The following is an 18418-nucleotide window of genomic DNA, read 5'->3' on the forward strand; positions in this document are numbered from 1 at the left end:
AAAGAAACTCTAAATGGATAAAAGACTTTAGGGTGAGACAGGAATCCATCAAAATCCTAGGGGAGAACAGAGGCAGTAACCTCTTAGAAATCGGCCACAGGGCTTCCTTCAAGACATGTCTCCAAAGGCAAGGGAAACAAAAGTGAAAATGAACTTTTGGGGCTTCATCAAGATAAAAAGCTTCCGCACAGCAAAGGAAACAGTTAACAAACAAAGCCAAGAGGCAACCCATGGAATGGGAGAAGATATTTGCAAATTACACTACAGACAAAGGGCTGGTATCCAAGATCTATAAAGAACTTCTCAAACTCAACATCCAAAAAACAAATAATCAAGTCAAAAAATGGGCAGAAGACATGAACAAACACTTCTCTGAAGAAGACATACAAATGGCTAACAGACACATGAAAAAAATGTTCATCATCATTAGCCATCAGGGAAATTCAAATCAAAACCACATTGAGATACCACCTTACCATTTAGAATGGCAAAAATTGACAAGGCAAGAAACAACAAATTTTGGAGAGGTTGTGGAAAAAGGGGAACTCTCTTATACTGTTGGTGGGAATGCAAGTTGATATAGCCAGTTTGGAAAACAGTGTGGAGGTTCCTCAAAAATTTAAAAATAGAGCTACCCTATGACCCAGCAATTGCACTATTGGGCAAAGATACAGATGTAGTGAAAAGAAGGGCCATGTGCACCCCAGTGTTCATAGCAGCAATGTCCACAATATCCAAACTGTGGAAACAGCCGAGATGCCCTTCAATAGATGAATGGATAAAGAAGATGTGGTCCATATATACAATGGAATATTACTCAGCCATCAGAAAGGATGAATATCCAACTTTTGCATCAATATGTATGGAACTGGAGGGGATTATGCTAAGTGAAATAAGTCAAGCAGAGAAAGTCAATTATCATATGGTTTCACTTATTTGTGGAACATAAGGAATAGCATGGAGGACATTAGGAGAAGGAAGGGAAAAATGAAGGGGGGAATCTGAGGGAGAGATGAACCAGGAGAGACTACGGACTCTGAGAAACAAACTGAGGGTTTTAGAGGGGAGGGGGTTGGGGGATGGGTTAGCCCGGTGATGGGTATTAAGGAGGGCACGTACTGCATGGAGCACTGGGTGTTATACAGAAACAATGAATCATGGAACACTACATCAAAAACTAATGATGTACTGTATGATGACTAACATAACATAATAAAAAAATTAAAATAAAAAATAAATAAAAAATAAAAATAAAAAATAAAATAAAGTAAAAGCAAAAAACCCCCCAAAACTTGCAAGTGGACTGTTAAGCTTTGGCTCAAGGGCACACTATCTCATCAACATAACTAATGGAAAATTAAACTTGATGTTCAATATGTTGTAATTCCTGCCTCATACATCCCATGACTATAGATTTTCTAAAATGAGTTAATTTTACATAATGAAATGTCATACTAGACATAAAATTCTTTTGTCTTCTTTTGTAACTTTATTTTGGGGTAGGAATTATCTCATTTTTTCTTTAATTAGTAAATGATTTTTTTACAACTTATAAAAGTAGTTCTTGAATGAATAATTCGTTTCCTTAGATCTACATAAAAATTATCTAACAACTAGAAATTTGAGAAATGGAATCAACTTGTATTTACAGTTTGTATAGTGTTTCACCTAATTGTCATATCAACTCTACTGGGTTCAAATAGCGGGCTCCCCAAAATTCATGTCTACCTAGAACCTCTGAATGAGACATAACCTGGAGATTAGATCTTTGCAGATATATTCAAGTTAGGATGAGTTCATACTGGGTTAGAGTGAACCCCAAATCCAATATTACTAAAGTCTTTATAAGGAAAGGAAAATCTGAACACAGAGACACACAGGGATAATGCCATATAATGATGAGGCAGAGATTGGAACAATGTGTCCATACATCAAGAAATGCCAAGGATATAAGCAACCACCAGAAGATAAAAAGAGGCAAGGAAGAATTGTCCTCTGAAAACTTCAGAGAAGGTATGGTCTTGCCAATACCTGAATTTGGTACTTCTGGGCTGCAGAACTGTGAGAGAATAAATTTCTATTCTTTTAAGCCTTCAAAAAAAAAAAAATCTTAGGACTTGCCAGCCTCCCTAATTGTATGAACCAATTCCTTATGATAAATTTTTAATCTATATGTATCCATCCTATTGGTTCTGTTTCTCTGGATAACTCTGACAAATACAAACACCTGCTATATGTCAGGCACTATTCTAGGCACTGTGGATTCAGCAGTGGAACAAGACACACAAAATTCCCCACCTTCACAGAGCTGATAACCTGGAGAGTTGAGGGTGAGAGATACAACGTCAAAAATAGAGTTGTCACTGAGAAGATGACACATGAGCTGAAATATAAAGAAGGTGAGGAAGAGAGCCAAGTGTATTTGTAGGGCAAGAGCATCCCATGCAGAGGGCACAACTCATGCAAAGGCCCTGGGGTAGGACTGGGCCTGGGATATTGGAGGAACAGCAAGGGAGGGGTGTGTGGCTGGAACAGAGTAAGCAAGGGGGAGAGAGGGATGAGGGCAGGCCAGGGCAGGGAGGGGACAGGGCAGGTCATGTCGGGCCTTGGGGGCCTCCGGGAGGATTTGGGCTTTTACCCCAGGGTAGTGGGAGTCCTGGAGGGTTGTGGGCAGAAGAGGCGGAACTTGACTTGGGCACTCCCTGGTGTCCTCTGGTGGCCACTGCAAGGGCAAGAAGCCAGGAAACCCCTTCAACAATCCCCCTGAGACAGACACATGATCCTCAATCATGAGCCAAACAACTTAATGGATGATCACCTAATTGACCCAAGCGTGAGGAGACTCCAATGGGCAAAAAAGACTTTTAAAGATAGAACTAGAGCTTCTGTTTCATTGGTGCCCCCCAAGCACCAGGCCCCTCCCATGCATTTCCTGCAGGCCCCACAATAATGCTTCCAGATGGGTTGACCTAGTAACCCCGGTTTTCGCAGGACTTTCCTGGTGTTATCCTCAGAAGTCCAGAGTCCCGGGAACCCCCCTCCCGGTCAGAGGCAAACCAGGACAGTTGGTCACCCTATGTCAAGGTAAACATTAGGACTTAATTTTACAGATGTGGAAACAGATATGTTTGCATAGCTTCCCCCGGGTCACACCACCAGTCAGAAGGAAAGAGAAGAGCAGCTAGAATGGGCGAAGGTTGGCAGGGCATCCAGGGGTCCTGGCCATTGCCCTGACTGAACCCACTCACTACAGCTTTGGCCCAGCCAGTACAAACCAGAAAATTTAGCTTTCTCTGAGGAGAGGGAGGGTTGACATAATTGTGCACCTGCTATGTTCCAGGTACCATTTGGTACCTGTATCTTACCTCATATAATGTTCATCAAAACCCAGTTGGATTAACCCCTCTGACCCTCATTTTTGTAGAAACTGAAGTTTTAGGGAATTTGCTGAAATACGTGAGCACTGGAACCAAGATCCAAACCCAGGAAGTATGACACCAGAACCCACCTCTTAACAACTGCACATGGAGTCAAGTCCTCACGACTATCCCATCAGGTGGGGGGGGGGGGGGCGTCAGGTATGTGTAGGGGGTCATTGCAATACCCATTAATCAGATGACAAAACTGAGAGCTGAAGGTGCTTGCCCAAGGTCTAATTGCCTTCAGTCTGGGAGGCCTCTTCCCAGAACACATGCTCTGCAGCTGTCACCAGCCCACAAGCAGAGCAATGAGAAGCCATCAGATCCCTTTGAAAGTGGCCGTGAGCCAGCCAGTCTCCGTATTTCCCCGAGTGCCAGTGATTACAGCAGCAAGTTACGAAAGCAGGAGTGGGTATGTGAAGGGGAAAACCCAGTCTCCTCCTGGGGATTCTCCTACATCAGCTCATGAGCCCTTCACAACCTGCCAGGTAAGAAAGGGTGGGATAGTGGCCACTCTTGGCACCCACCACCCCCCATCTGCTTTACCGGGATGGCATACCCATCCCCCAGGCAATGACTGGCAGACAGGTGCAGGTGAGTTACAGCACAGCTTCTGCCTTACATCTGAGCAGGTGAACCTCTGGGATGCACTTCACACTCCAGGGCTCCTTGTGAGACCAGGCTGTGGCTGAAACTCTCCCAAAACACCTTCTGGGAGGCTAGTTTCTCCTCCGCCCTGTCCTACTTCCCTCATTCCCCTGCAAGTGCTTCCTGACAGTCCTCCTCAATAAATTACTCACACAAAAATCCTATCAGGCTCTGCTTCTACAGAAACTGACCAAAAGCAGATGGTCATCCTTATTTTCGTGCATTTTTGTGTTGTTTATATCTTTTTTTAAGAAGATAGTAATTACTTGTAAAAAAAATTCAAACAATGCAGAAGTATATAAAATTAAAAGTGAAGATCTCTCAGTCCCCCATCCTTATACCTGGAGGAAATCACTGTCAAAAGCTTAGAGTGAGGGTGCCTGGGTGGCTCAGTTGGTTAAGCGACTGCCTTCGGCTCAGGTCATGATCCTGGAGTCCCGGGATCGAGTCCCGCATCGGGCTCCCTGCTCAGCAGGGAGTCTGCTTCTCCCTCTGACCCTCCTCCCTCTCATGCTCTCTGTATCTCATTCTCTCTGTCTCAAATAAATAAATAAAATCTTTAAAAAAAAAAAAAAAAGCTTAGAGTGAATCCCCTCCAGGCTAAGTCCTATTCACAGGCTCAGTCATGCAAGTATATTATTAAATATGAATAAATTTATAAATTCACACAATTTTCTTTTTTTTTTTTTAAAGATTTTATTTATTTGACAGAGAGAGATACAGCGAGAGAGGGAACACAAGCAGGGGGAGTGGGAGAGGGAGAAGCAGGCTTCCCGCGGAGCCCGGAGCCCGATGTGGGGCTCGATCCCAGGACCCTGGGACCATGACCCGAGCCGAAGGCAGGCGCTTAACGACTGAGCCACCCAGGCGCCCCACACAATTTTCTTAACACAAGTGAGATCATACAATATACAATCCACTGTGTTCTTCAAAACAGTAGCTACAAATCATATATGGCTATTTGAGTTTAAATTTATGAAAATTGGGGCACCTGGGTGCTCAGTTGGTTAAGTGTCTGCCTTCAGCTCACCTTATGATCTCAGGGTCCTGGGATAGAGCCCTGTCTCGGGCTCCCACTTAACGAGGAGTCTGCTTCTCCCTCTCCTTCTACCCCTCCCCCCCACTCGTGCTCTCTCTCTCTCTCTCTCTCTCTCTCTCTCTCTCTCTCTCTGAAATACATAAATAAAATCTTTTAAAGGGGGGATTGGTTAGCCCGGTGATGGGTATTAAGGAGGGCATGTACTGCATGGAGCACTGGGTGTTATACGAAAACAATGGATCGTGGATCACCACATCAAAAACTAATGATGGTGACTAACCATCTAATTGTATGGTGACTAACATAACATAATAAAATTTAAAACAAACAAACAAACAAATAAATCTATGAAAATTAAATAAAATGAACCATTCCATTATTCGATCCTATTAGCTTTATTTCAATTGCTCAGTAGCCACTTGTGGCTACTATAGATCCAGAACAGGTCCATCATCATAGAAAGTTCTGTTGGACAACTCTGTTGTGCTCTTAACTTGCTTTTTCACTTAGGAGTAGGTCTTGCAAACCAAGAGCAGCAAAATTTGTCAAGCATGGAAGCTGGGTGATGGGTACTGGGAGTTCATTGTACTATTTCCCCTACCTTTGAATGCTTGAATATTTCTATAATAAAAAGTTAAGAGAAGGATATGTTTGGGGCAACTTTCCAAGTCAATCCATACAGATCTAACTCATGCTTTTGAACACTGTGTAGTTTCCATTGTGTCCAAAGGCATTAACTGTGCCAGAGATGTCTTGATAGCCAAAGGTTCAAGCAGAAACTCCACACTCCCCTTTCCATGGTATGGAATTGTCACTAGCAGGCAGCTTACCCACCATGGACTACATTTCCCAGCGCACCTTGTGTCCAGGTATGGTCCTATGACCCTGAGCAAATACCACATGCCTCACTGCCAGACCTCTGTTTTTAGAAAGTGGGTGTGCCTTCTCCACTGTTTCTTTTCCCTTTGGCCATGGTCTGCAGAAGACTCCGAGACCCTCAAATGGCTGAGCCACAAGACAGAAGGAGTCTGGGTCTCCAAATTACCGTTTGGAGGAAAAATCACCCACTGGCCAGAAATATCTGCACTGGACTCTTAAACAAAAAATAAATTTCTTTTTATTAAGCCATGGACAGTTTTGGGTTTGTTACAGTAGCTAGGGTTACTCTAACAAACACAACGTTTTATCCAACCAGTCCCTCATGTAAACAAACATTGATTATTCCAAGTTGTTATCGGAATAGTATAATGAACACATCCTTGAGTATGGTGAGGTATCTCTGTACGTTATACAAATATCTCTTTGGAATAAATTTCTGGATTAGGAATTGCTGTGTCAAAGTGGATATGCATTTTCATAGTATTTCATTAAGTATGATATAGAGAGAAAAGCACAAATATTGTAAGTGTGCACTTTGATGAACTATCACAAAGTTAACATCCCTGTGTTTATAATTTTTAATTCCAGTAGTGCCCAGTTTTCTCAAATTTAAGCCTTTGGAACTCCCACTTACAAATTCCTTGTATGTGCCTTGACTATAACATCTCTCACACTCTCTATGTGAGGCACAGATTCTTTCTTTTATTTATTTATCTACCTAACTAGCCTGTGCAGTATCAGGCCCAGGCTGGGTCCCAGAGGTGTGAAGAGTCACACAATGACTTCCTCACCAGCCAAGGGCTTTCTGGAATCAATAATAATGATCGATTTTTTTTTTATCAAGGTGACCTTTTTGGAAATATAGTGATATGATTTTCTCTTTTCCAGTTATATGGTTGTGAGCCCCCTCTCCCAACACATTCTGCCAAAAGATTTACTCTCATTCAGGAAGAATTAAGATGTCTTAGCAGCAGACATACATGAAAGCCAAACAGTAATGTTCAGGTTTTAATTACCAAACTGGATGTTTGGGTTCCCAGCAAAACAATAGCCTTGAAAGCAAAGCCTTATAAGATGAAAGAGTTTTGGGAATCTAGTGTACAGCATGGTTACTCTGGTTAACAATACTGTATTGTATACTTGGAAGTTGCTACGAGTAGATCTTAAATATCCTTACCAGGAAAAAAAATGGTAGCTATATAAGGTGATGAAGATATTAGTGAACACTATGGTGATAATCATTTCTCAATATACGTGTGTATCATATCAACATGCACGCACCTTAAACATGCACAATGTTATATGTCAGTCATATCTCAATAAAAAGATTTTGCAGTAACCAGGCTTGAAGGACTAGAAAGTAGAGTTTTCATTAAGCCATGGTATAAGGGAAATACCTATCACAAGGGAAGAGAAAACATTGTAGGAAGCTAATAAAGAGAGGTGAGAGGAACCCACCAGGAGCCCTACTCCTCTGCCACCTCACCTCAGAAACCTCTGGACAGGAATGGGTGAATTTAGGGGTATCAAGGCTAGGGCCTGACTTCTCCCAACAAAAGCCAGGCAGAATTTCCCAGTCTAGAAGAGAAGTTTCCTTTCTGCTGCTATCATATCCAACAGGGTATGAGAGCCAAAGATTAGAACCCACGGAGGAAGGTAGCCAGTAGGAGGTCCAAGAAAACTCTTCTGGGTTCCTATAGCCTGAACATGGAAAGCAGAAGCTCCTTTGTGGACCCCTGGGGGGTACAGAACTGCAAAGAGGACTACCAGATAAGCAAGGTGGGGCCATGCTCTACAGGTAGACAAAACATCCCATCCAGAGTCCACCCTTGACAGCCACAAGATCCCGTAGTTGCCCCTACTCTAACACCCAGCCATCATTTTGGGAGGACCAAGAGTAGGGTAAGAAATTTGAAAGATTAACTGAGTTTCCCAAATAAGGCTGAGCCAGGACTGAGACACTAAGGACCTGAAGAACTGGCAATGTTTTTCCTCTCCATCCAGCAGCAGCTTATCTAGAAAATGAGAACACTTAATACATTTTTAAAATGCATTCTTTCCCCATTGAGTTGTAGTTTGAGTAAATTTCATCCCCATTCCCACCACACTACCATTTATGAAGCTCTCATCCATATACCAGGTGGGTAACAAAGTTACCTCTTTTGATTTAAGCTTCACAATGTACCCTTGGGATAGGAACCTGTGTTAACTGTATTTCACAGCTGAGGAAAGTGACAATCAGAGAGATTTTGTGTGACTCACCTGAGGTCACACAGTGAATCCAAGGCACAAAGGTAAGTGCCTGGAGCAGGAACCGGGAGACCTGGATATTATTTATCCCTTGCTCTGCCACTAAGTAGCTCCCAGCAAGTGTTCAGCCGTGGCTCAGCCTCCTGGGACAGAAGGGTCTCCTCCCCAGAAAACATCCTCCCACACATTGAACATATGGATTCTCTTTGACCCACTTACCATCTGTCATTGATTCCAATGGGAACATAACGCAGATGAATATACCACAATACCCTGTGAAGAAAGAAAAGAAAAACACCATGAACCATCAAGAAGCAATGTGCTCAACCTCAAAAGTACTCCTGGAATGGCCTCGTTTAAATAAGTTTGATGAGATATCCAACCAAATGACAAACATACAATATTTCACATAATACTCACAGCAGCCATTCCTGCTTTTCTGCACTTTATGTTTTTTCATTTTGTTTGTATTATCTTAATTTTCTTTTCAATTACAAACAAAGTTCCAGCTGATCTTCAAAAATATACCCTAAAACATGTATTCTCAAAAGAAATGACATCTCCCCCCAAAAGGGCAAAACTTGGTTCTTAGGGAAAGATGGAAAAAAAAGTGTCTAAAAGGCAGTGCAGACCCCGGCACTTAGCTCTTCTCTGACATTACCACCTCCATGACCCCACTCCCACCACCACGATCACGACCCCCACAACCCCCATGACCACCACCCCCAACCCCACCACTCCCACTATCCGACCTCCACCACCCCCACCTTCATCCCCACCATCCCCACCATCAATGTCATCATCACTACTCTGCTAAAAAACCTCAGGGCAGAATAAGGGGCAATAATAGCTAATACCAGCCCTGACACCCCAAAGCAACAACTCGGCATTCCTGCATTTGTGGTCCACAAGTTACCTGCTCCTTCTAATTAAGCCTGCCAGTCAACAAATCCCACAGACCCAAACCCCTGATATTCCCATTCATTATCATCAAATAAAATTCTGCTCGTTAATTATTTTAGAGGCAACAGAACACTGTTTTTAAGCATACCAACTCTGGAGTCAAAATGTTTGGGTTTAAAAATCTGGCTTCACTAATTACTGACTGCATGGCCTTGGAAAAGTTATTTAATCTCTTTGGGTCTAAGTTTTCTCTTCCACAAATAGATGCACTGGACCACAGCCTAGGAAGCCCACACTTGTTGCTCAAAATATTGTCCCTCATTCATAGATTTATTGGCTTTTTTTTATTATGTTCAGTTAGCCAACATATAGTACATCATTAGTTTTTGATGTAGTGTTCAATGATTCATTAGTTGTGTATAACACCCAGTGCTCATCTCTCTCATTCATAGATTTGAACCAGTGACCAAAACTTGAAAGACAACTTTTACATCAACGTGGATGGGACTGGAGGAGATTATGCTAAGTGAAATAAGTCAAGCAGAGAAAGACAATTATCATATGGTTTCACTTATTTGTGGAATATAAGGAATAGCATGGAGGATATTAGGAGAAGGAAGGGAAAAATGAAGGGGGGGGAAATCAGAGGGGGAGACAACCATGAGAGACTATGGACTCTGAGAAACAAACCGAGGATTTTAGAGGGGAAGGGGGTGTGGGGATGGGTTAGCCCGGTGATGGGTATTAAGGAGGGCACGTACTGCATGGAGCACAGGGTGTTATACGAAAACAATGAATCGTGGATCACTACATCAAAAACTAATGATGTATTGTATGGTGACTGACATCATATAATAAAATTAAATTAAATTAAAAAAAAAAAAACTTGAAAGACAGGAAGAAAACCACAACATAGACCATAAACAAGACCAGTACAAAACTGATGCCTGAAGAAAGGGAAATAAGAGAACAGACAGGAAGGCTCCATCTCACAGCTCAGGCCTCAGCACAAATGTCACCCCCTCCAAGAGGTCTTCCCTGACTTCCCCCTTCAACATAACTCCCGGTTACTCTCTTCTTCTGTGGCACTATCACTGCCTGAGATGCTTTTGTGTAGTTATTATTTGGGACAGCATGGCATAGTGATAAGCAATAAAGCATACAGACTCTGGAGTCAGACTGCCCGCCCTACCCCCAGTTAGCTAAGTAGTCTTGGGCAAGTCATCTAATATCTTTTGCTTCAGTTTCTTCCTTTTAAAATGGGGCTATTAGTGACCCAGTATTTGGAGGAGTTTTGTGAAGTTATCTGAGGAACTTAAAACAGTGCTAGGTGGGTGGTTGCTGTTATGGCCAGTGGCTTCTTTTCTACCTGTCCCTCCCACGAGGATGTCAGCCTCATGACAGCAGGAATTGCTTGTTTACCACTGCTCTCCCCTCAGTGCCTACAACAGCATCTGGCACATAATAGTTGCTCAGGAACTACAGGTCAAATGAATAACTATAAAGAAAGTCGGCCCTGACAGATGGAATTCCCTATGCTCAGTGATTTTTGCCAAAGGTCCCCCAATGAAGGTATTGGCAGTATCCAACCTAGAATTGGAGTCTCTGGCTGGATACTTCATGTCCTTCCCTTTTCCCTACAGTCTACATCCAGTGCAGGCTTCCCCCAACACTCCCATCACCATTCATCCCCACACTCACCCCAGAAGAGGAGAAAGCTGAAGCTCCACATGGTGCCGTGTTTCTGTCATTCGAAGAGGGAACCTCTTCTTCAGTCTTGGGGTTTTCAGTAAACAGAATGTATGGGAAGAGGGGAGGGGTGGAGCCAGAATTGCTCAATGCCACCAGAGCAAGACGGCCCTTTTTGCTGAATTGCCTGCCACTGAATGAGGACAGCATGGCAAACCCCTAATTTTCTCTCTGCCAGAATGAAGAGAAGTTGGTCTGGCTAATGTGTCACTGTGTTCTCCCTTTCTCCAATTGCTCGTCTTCCTCCACACTTGTTTTTCTTTCCCCACCAACAGCCACCTCTCAACCTTCTTTCATTGCCCCCAACTGTAAATATACTACCACCACTTGTCCCCAGTGAAGCAAATCCCAGACTCAAAGTTATCTTCCCAGAATGTCCCACACAAATAACCACCACAGCCATCATGGACCAGGTGCCATGCTAGACACATTACCAACAAAATTTAATTTCATCACATCACATCAATATCATCAAGTAAGGATTCTGACCCCCACCTATTTTACAAATATTAAATTAAATTAAATTATTAAATTAAATTAAATTAAAAATGAAACTGAAGCATGGAGAGGGGATAGGACTTGTCCAAGATTACTTGGAGTCAAGATTTGAATGCAGGACCCTCTGGCTCCAAGGTCTAGCACTTGAACCATCCCATATGCCTCCATCTCTCCTACATCTGACCCCTGCACAGCAGCACTCTACCACATTCCCAGCCCTAACACACCTGCACACACAATCTCACACACATGGAGGTCTGGTAATGTCTTGGCCAGGGTCCCCAGAAGCAGATGCTGAGACCAGGATTCTAGTGAAATTAGTTTATCAGGGAGGTGACCCCAGAAAACTCCAGCTGGGGGGGGGTGGGCAGTGAGATTGGGATGGGAAAGGGTCCCAGGTGGCCATGCCATCTAGAAAGTTACATTAGAGCTCAATCTCACTGGGGACCTCTGAAAGGCAGCCCAAAGTAGTCTTCAGTTACCCCAACAGAGGGGCGACGGAGCTGGGGTATCTATCAACCAGCTACTGCCGGTCATGCATTGAGGCTCACATCAACCCACAACACCTTGGGCCTGGCCTCCTAGCAGAGAGAATGTGCATAACCAGAGTGTAACCCCGTTGATAACAAAATGCAGCAGCTGATAGTCGGCCTAGTGTGACCCAAGGGATTGAGGGTCACAGGTGTGAGTAGGCACCAAAAGCATCTGCCACAAGCTAAAAATGAGGCACAAAGGCCAGCCCCAAGTTCTTGGGAAGAAAAGCCCCCACATGTTTCCGCATTCTCCCTTTTGCTCTGTGCAAAGCAAAATACCCACCTTGCAGTTATGATCACTGAAGAAGATCCATCAATGGTCCCCCGTGTGTGCATCAAGGGACTCTACCCAGTGAGGTTGTAGTTAAGAGCCAGCACAAAAACATAGCAAATTCCACCAAGAAAGAGGATACACAAAAGCTGTGTTGTGTTAGGAGAAGCATTGTAGTATACACAGACTCTAGAACCAGATCACCAGGGGTTCAAATCCCATCTCCTCTGCTTCCTAGTCATGTGTGGTCCTGGGCAAGTTCTAATCTCTCTGTGCCTCAACATTCCCATTTGTAAAATAGACCCAATAATAACAGGTCTACTTCATGGCACTGGTGTGAGCCTCTGAGGAGTGGGCACACATGACGTGCCTAGAACTGAACCTGGCATGCAGGAAAAACTCCAAGTATTGGGTATTATGGCCACAGGAGCTAGAATCAGACCTAGGATCAAATCCTGATTTTGCAAGATATTCTTGGAAGTGACTTGCCTCTCTGGGCCTCAGTTTCTTCATCTGGAGAATGGGGGTGACAGTAGGTCATGTCCCAAAGGATAGCTGTGGAGGGGATTCCATAATGTGGGGTAATATTGCCAACTGGGAGCAACTTCTGGGATTTGCACTTTCTTCTATACTCCTTGTTCAGTGCATCCAAGGTATGGACACTAGAGGCAGACAAACAAATGCAGTGGTTTTAACTTCATTCACAAATTCTTTGATACTCTTCCCTTCAAGAGGAGGGGCTTAATCCTGCTCTCCTTGAAAGTGTGCTGGACTTGGTGAACAGGAAAAGGAGGATTGGACACTGTGCCATGTGAACATCTGAGGTTCAGAGGGTCACTGTGGCTTCCTGCTTGCCCTCCCCTTCTGGGATCCTTCACTGGGGAAAAACCATCACCATGTTGTGAGGTCACTCTGCAGCACTGTGGAGAAGCCCACATGAGGAGGAACTGAGGTCTGTGGCCAACGGCTTGACTGTGACCTCATGGGGGGACCCTGATCCAGAACCACCCAGCTGAGCCACCTCCAGATTCCTGATCCTCAGAAATCATAAGGAAAATAAAACATGGTTGTCTAAAGCTGTCCTGTTTTGGAGTAGTAGGGTATGCAGCAAGAGACAACTGGTATACCTAGAATCTATTTTCCCCATCAGCAAAATGAAGACAATACCAGCTTCACAGGGATTGAAGTTTAATATAATAAAATCACAAAATCCTGCCTGACACAGATTAAATGCTCTCTAATATTCACTGTTATTACATTATTCTTTTGCTATGCTAAGCTGTCATGGCTACTCATAGAAGACCTGGTACCAGCGATGACTGAACTGGAAAAGCCAGCAAAGATCATTTCATGCAGAACCTTCTAATGTGGATGAGTTTGGACTTGATCTTCAGGGCACCAGAAGGGATTTCAGCAAGAGAGTGAGGGGCAGGCTGGGTTTTACAACTGCTGCACGCTAGACCAGGCAGGAACCATGGAGAAGGCTGGGGCTGCTTCCGGGAGAGAGAAAAGCATGGTAGTCTGGTTTAGGGCAGGGGCTGTGAAGACAGAGAGAAGTTTAGGAAGCAGGGAAAGCAGAAGTGGGGAAATATCTGGTGAGTGGGGAGTCTGAGACAGAAGGAATAGCTGACATTCAGAATGGGGATGGACATGGGATGAGGACATGTGACTTTCCTGCCCCCACCATAACAGAGCACCACAAACAGCCACTTAAAATGACACAAATTCATTACGTTACAGATCTAGAGGTCAGAGTCCCAAGTGAGTCTTAAGGGACTGAAATCAAGACATCAACAGAGCTGCATTCCTTCTGGAGGCTCCAGGGGAAATCCATTCCTTGTCCTTTCCAGCTTCTGAAGGCCCCTTCCTCTGTCTTCATAGCCAGCAGTGTAGCATCTTCCAATCTCCCTCCCTCTCTCCTTCAATCTCCCTCTCTCATTCTCTCTCTGGCCTTCCTCCCTCCCTCTTAAAAGGGCCCTTGTGATTACATTAGGCCCACTCAAATAATCCAGAGTTTCCTTGTCTCAAGAGCCTTAATCACATTTGCAAAGCCCCTTTTGCCATGTAAGGTCACATAGTCACAGGTTCCAGGGATTTGGATGTGGACAACTTGGCAGGAAAGTATTGGGGGAACCTTGTAATTCTACCTATACATGGGTCTGGGGTCCTGGTCAGGGATGGAGGATCACAAGATGACTGTTACCCTTTATTAAACCCCAAACAGTTAACCAAGGCTATAAAACCTGCACTTCAGAGATCCTGCCAGTCAGAGGACAGGCTTAGAGGGAGAAGAGGAAGGATGGAGTAGAGGAAATGCAGTTTCTAGCCACATGGTTTGGTAAGCCTAACCTTTTATGTCTTTCCCAGCAAAGGCTAAAATAAGGGACACTTAAGATTGAAGAAATCAGCCTGGAGGAGCTCCAGAGGTGTCACTCTTCCCCACACTGAATGTGACAGGGCTACTCTAGGACAGCCCTACCCAACTTGACCATGTCCCTCCTATACTCTAAATCCTCCCATGGCTCCCTATTATCCTCAGGATGGACTCCAAGCTTGTTAATATGGCACTCAAGACCCTTCCTAGTCTTACACTGGTCTCCCCTGCTGGCCTCATTTCTCCCCTTCCCCCCAAAACCATAGTCATCTTCTACCAACTGAAGCCCCCATAGTGGATGCCGTTGATGCCCTACAGCCACCCTTTAGCAGGTGTAGCACCCATCCCCCAGCTGCTGTGAGCATTGCCTAACAGCTCACAGCTTCCCCTTCCCCAGTGCCTGCACAAACCCTCAGACCCAACCCAGCTAGTAACCCACGGTCACAGAGCTGCAAAAGGCCAGACCTACAGTAAGATAAACTCATGGTGGTATTTAGGTTCCCAGTTCCCCATGGGATCAGGCTGAGGTTAGATTCCAGCTGAGAGCACCTCCTTGCTTAGTTCTTTTTCTCTGTCCCACCCAGCTTCCTTCACCCTGCCTCTGCTAAATACCCTCCCCAGCAAACCTGGTGCACAAGAATCCTCACAGCAGGGTCCAAGCTCCCAGACCCCAACCAAGGGCCAACTATGTTAACATTTTTTTAAATTTTTTTTTTATTTATTTGAGAGAGAGAGAATGAGAGACAGAGAGCATGAGAGGGAGGAGGGTCAGAGGGAGAAGCAGACTCCCTGCTGAGCAGGGAGCCCGATGCGGGACTCGATCCCGGGATTCCAGAATCATGACCTGAGCCGAAGGCAGTCGCTTAACCAACTGAGCCACCCAGGCGCCCCTGTTAACATTTTTATAAACAGGTATGTTAGAAAGTGGGGTAGAGTCAGTAATGTATCCTCCAGACCAAGAAGGGACATTTTTATTTATTTTTTTTATTGTGCTCAGTTAGCCAACATATAGTACATCATTAGTTTTAACGTAGTGTTCAACTATTCATTAATTGCATATAACACCCAGTGCTCATCACATCATATGCCTTCCTTATTGCCTATCACCAAGTTATCCCATCCCCCCACCTACCTCCCTTTCTGCAACCCTCAGTTTGTTTCCCTGAGTCAAGAGTCTCATTTGGTTTGTCTCCCTCTCTGATTTCTTCCCACTCAAGTTTTCCCTCTCTTCCCCTATGGTCCTCTATGCTATTAAGAAGGCACTTTAAGACAGAAAAACAAAGCAAGCTTCTCCATAGCACTTACACAGAATTGTGTTCAGGGTAACTTACTGACAGGGGGATTGGGCAGATGACTATCCATGGGGTACACAGCCACTCTCCACAGCTACTCTCCACCCAGTCCAGACTCAATCCCAAGCTTTTATGGAGCAAAGGGCATGGTGGTGAGGTCGTAGGGTAGTTACCTACAGTGGGGCTGTCTGTGCACCAGAGAACCTCTAATGGTTGCCTAAAATGAGGCCTTCTGTGTATCACTTTAGGGAAGATCAGAACAAGCCTTCCCACTTCCTGGTCAGAGCATACATTAACCTCCATGGGGCCTGAAACACATAGTCCCTAGGAAGGTCAATGCACAGGCAGGAGCAAGATGGAGGACCAGAGGTGGAGTCGGTATTGTCAGCACTCCTACAAGGTGATATCCAAAGTATAAGATACCTGGTCTAAGCAGGGCACTGATCAATCAGAATCAATGCTGGCTGTGAACCTCAGACAAGATCCACGGGCCACCTCTGGTGCCAGCCACTAACCCATCAGCAGCTGGATCATGGGATATCTTATGGTAAAGTCTAGATATACAGTTGGCTTGGAGTCATAACCACTTGCCAACTAGAATGGAAATATTTCCATATCTTCTTAAGCTTAAGGTGTACAATGTGTTGATTTGATATATTTATATATTGCAATCTGATGGCCACCAGAGCATTAGCTAACACCTCTATCATGTCACATAATTGCTAGATTTTGTTTCTGATGAGAACATTTAAGATCTAGTATCTTTGCAACTTCCAAGTATATCATACAGTATTGTTAACTATAATCATGCTGCTGTGCATTAGATCCCCAGAACTCACTCTTCTCCTAACTGCAAGTTTGTACCCTTTGGCCAATGTCTCATCATCTCCCCCACTACCCCCACTCCTGGCAATGGCCATCCTATTTTGTTTCTACACGTTTCACTTTTTTAGATTTCCCATGTAAGTGATATTATACAGCATTTGTCTTTCTCTGTCAGACCTATTTCACTTAATGCCCTCAAGGTCCACCCATATTGTTACAAATGATAGGATTTTCTTCTTTCTCATAGCTAAATAATATTCCTGTGTGTGTGTGTGTGTGTGTGTGTGTGTGACATGTTCTTTATCCATTCATCCATTGATGGACACTTAGATTGTTTCCATGTCTTGGCTATTGTGAGCAATCCTGCAATGGACATGGAGGTGCAGATTATCTTTTTGATATTCTTTGATTATATATCAAAGAATTTTGGTTCTGATTTTCTATGGTTATATACCCAGAAGTGGGATCACCAGACCACATGGTGATTGTCCAAGAGAAATAAGAGCATATATCCATAGGAGGACGCATACATAAATGTTCACAGCTGCTTTGTTCACAATTGCTGAATGCTGGACAGAGTTCAGACATCCATGGACAGACAGATATGTGTATATGATGAAGGCAGGAACTACTAGGACCCTCAACAGTATGAATGAATCTCAAAGACTTTGTGCTAAGGAAAAGAAGCCAAACATAAAGGACACAAAAGAGTAAATACTCAAAGAATTCTATATTAAGGTTCTCAAGAGAAGCAAAAGCAACAGGAGAAGAATCCCAAGGAATTGGTTCTCCTGACTGTGGGAGCTGCCAAGTCCAAGATCTGTAGGCCAAGCCAACAGGCTGGGGACCCAGCTAAGAGCTGATGTTGCCAATGAAGATGTGGAGAAAGGGGAACCCTCTTACACAGTTGGTGGGAATGCAAGGTGGTGCAGCCACTCTGGAAAACAGCATGGAGGTTCCTCAAAAAGTTGAAAATAGAGCTACCCTATGACCCAGCAATTGCACTACTGGGTATTTACCCCAAAGATACAGATGTAGTGATCTGAAGGGGCACATGCACCCCAATGTTTATAGCAGCAATGTCCACAATAGCCAAACTATGGAAAGAGCCTAGATGTCCATCAACAGATGAATGGATAAAGAAGATGTGGTATATATGTACAATGGAATATTATGTAGTCATCAAAAAATGTAATCTTGCCATTTGCAATGACGTGGATGGAACTAGAGGATATTATGTTAAGTGAAATAAGTCAATAAGAGAAAGACAAATATCATATGATCTCACTGATATGAGGAATTTGAGAAACAAGGCAGAGAATCATAGGAGAAGGGAGGAAAAAATGAAACAAGAAGAAACCAGAGAGGGAGACAAACCATAAGAGACTCTTAATCTCAGGAAACAAACTGAGGGTGGCTGGAGTGGAGAGGGGTGGGAGGGATGGGGTGGCTGGGTGGTGGACATTGGGGAGGGTATGTACTATGGTGAGCGCTGTGAATTGTGTAAGACTGGTGAATCACAGACCTGTACCCCTGAAACAAATAATACATTATATGTTAATTAAAAAAAAAAAAGAGTTGATGCTGCCATCTTGAGCCCGAAGGTTTGAATCTCAGGCAGGATTTCTAGATTTCTATGTTCCAATCTGGAAGCAGAATTCCTTTTTCCTTGGGAAACCTCAGTTTTTGTTCATAAGGCCTTCAACTGATTAAATGATACCTACCCACATTATGGAGG

General features: G+C 43.9%; 1 protein-coding gene across 1 annotated transcript in view; it reads right to left on the reverse strand.

The window, feature by feature from the left end:
• The window catches only part of ADGRE1 (adhesion G protein-coupled receptor E1), a 59361-nt gene extending 48440 nt beyond the window's left edge, over positions 1 to 10921 (reverse strand). Inside the window, exons 1-2 of the mRNA XM_044918317.1 lie at positions 10840 to 10921; positions 8455 to 8508 (exon numbers count right to left, since the gene is read on the reverse strand). Coding sequence (XP_044774252.1) covers positions 8455 to 8508; positions 10840 to 10870 — 85 coding nt within the window. The 5' untranslated portion in view covers positions 10871 to 10921. The remainder of the gene's footprint in view (positions 1 to 8454; positions 8509 to 10839) is intronic.
• Positions 10922 to 18418: the final 7497 nt, after the last annotated feature.

Source organism: Neomonachus schauinslandi, chromosome 1, assembly GCF_002201575.2.
Source record: "Neomonachus schauinslandi chromosome 1, ASM220157v2, whole genome shotgun sequence".
Classification (NCBI taxonomy): Eukaryota; Metazoa; Chordata; class Mammalia; order Carnivora; family Phocidae; genus Neomonachus; species Neomonachus schauinslandi.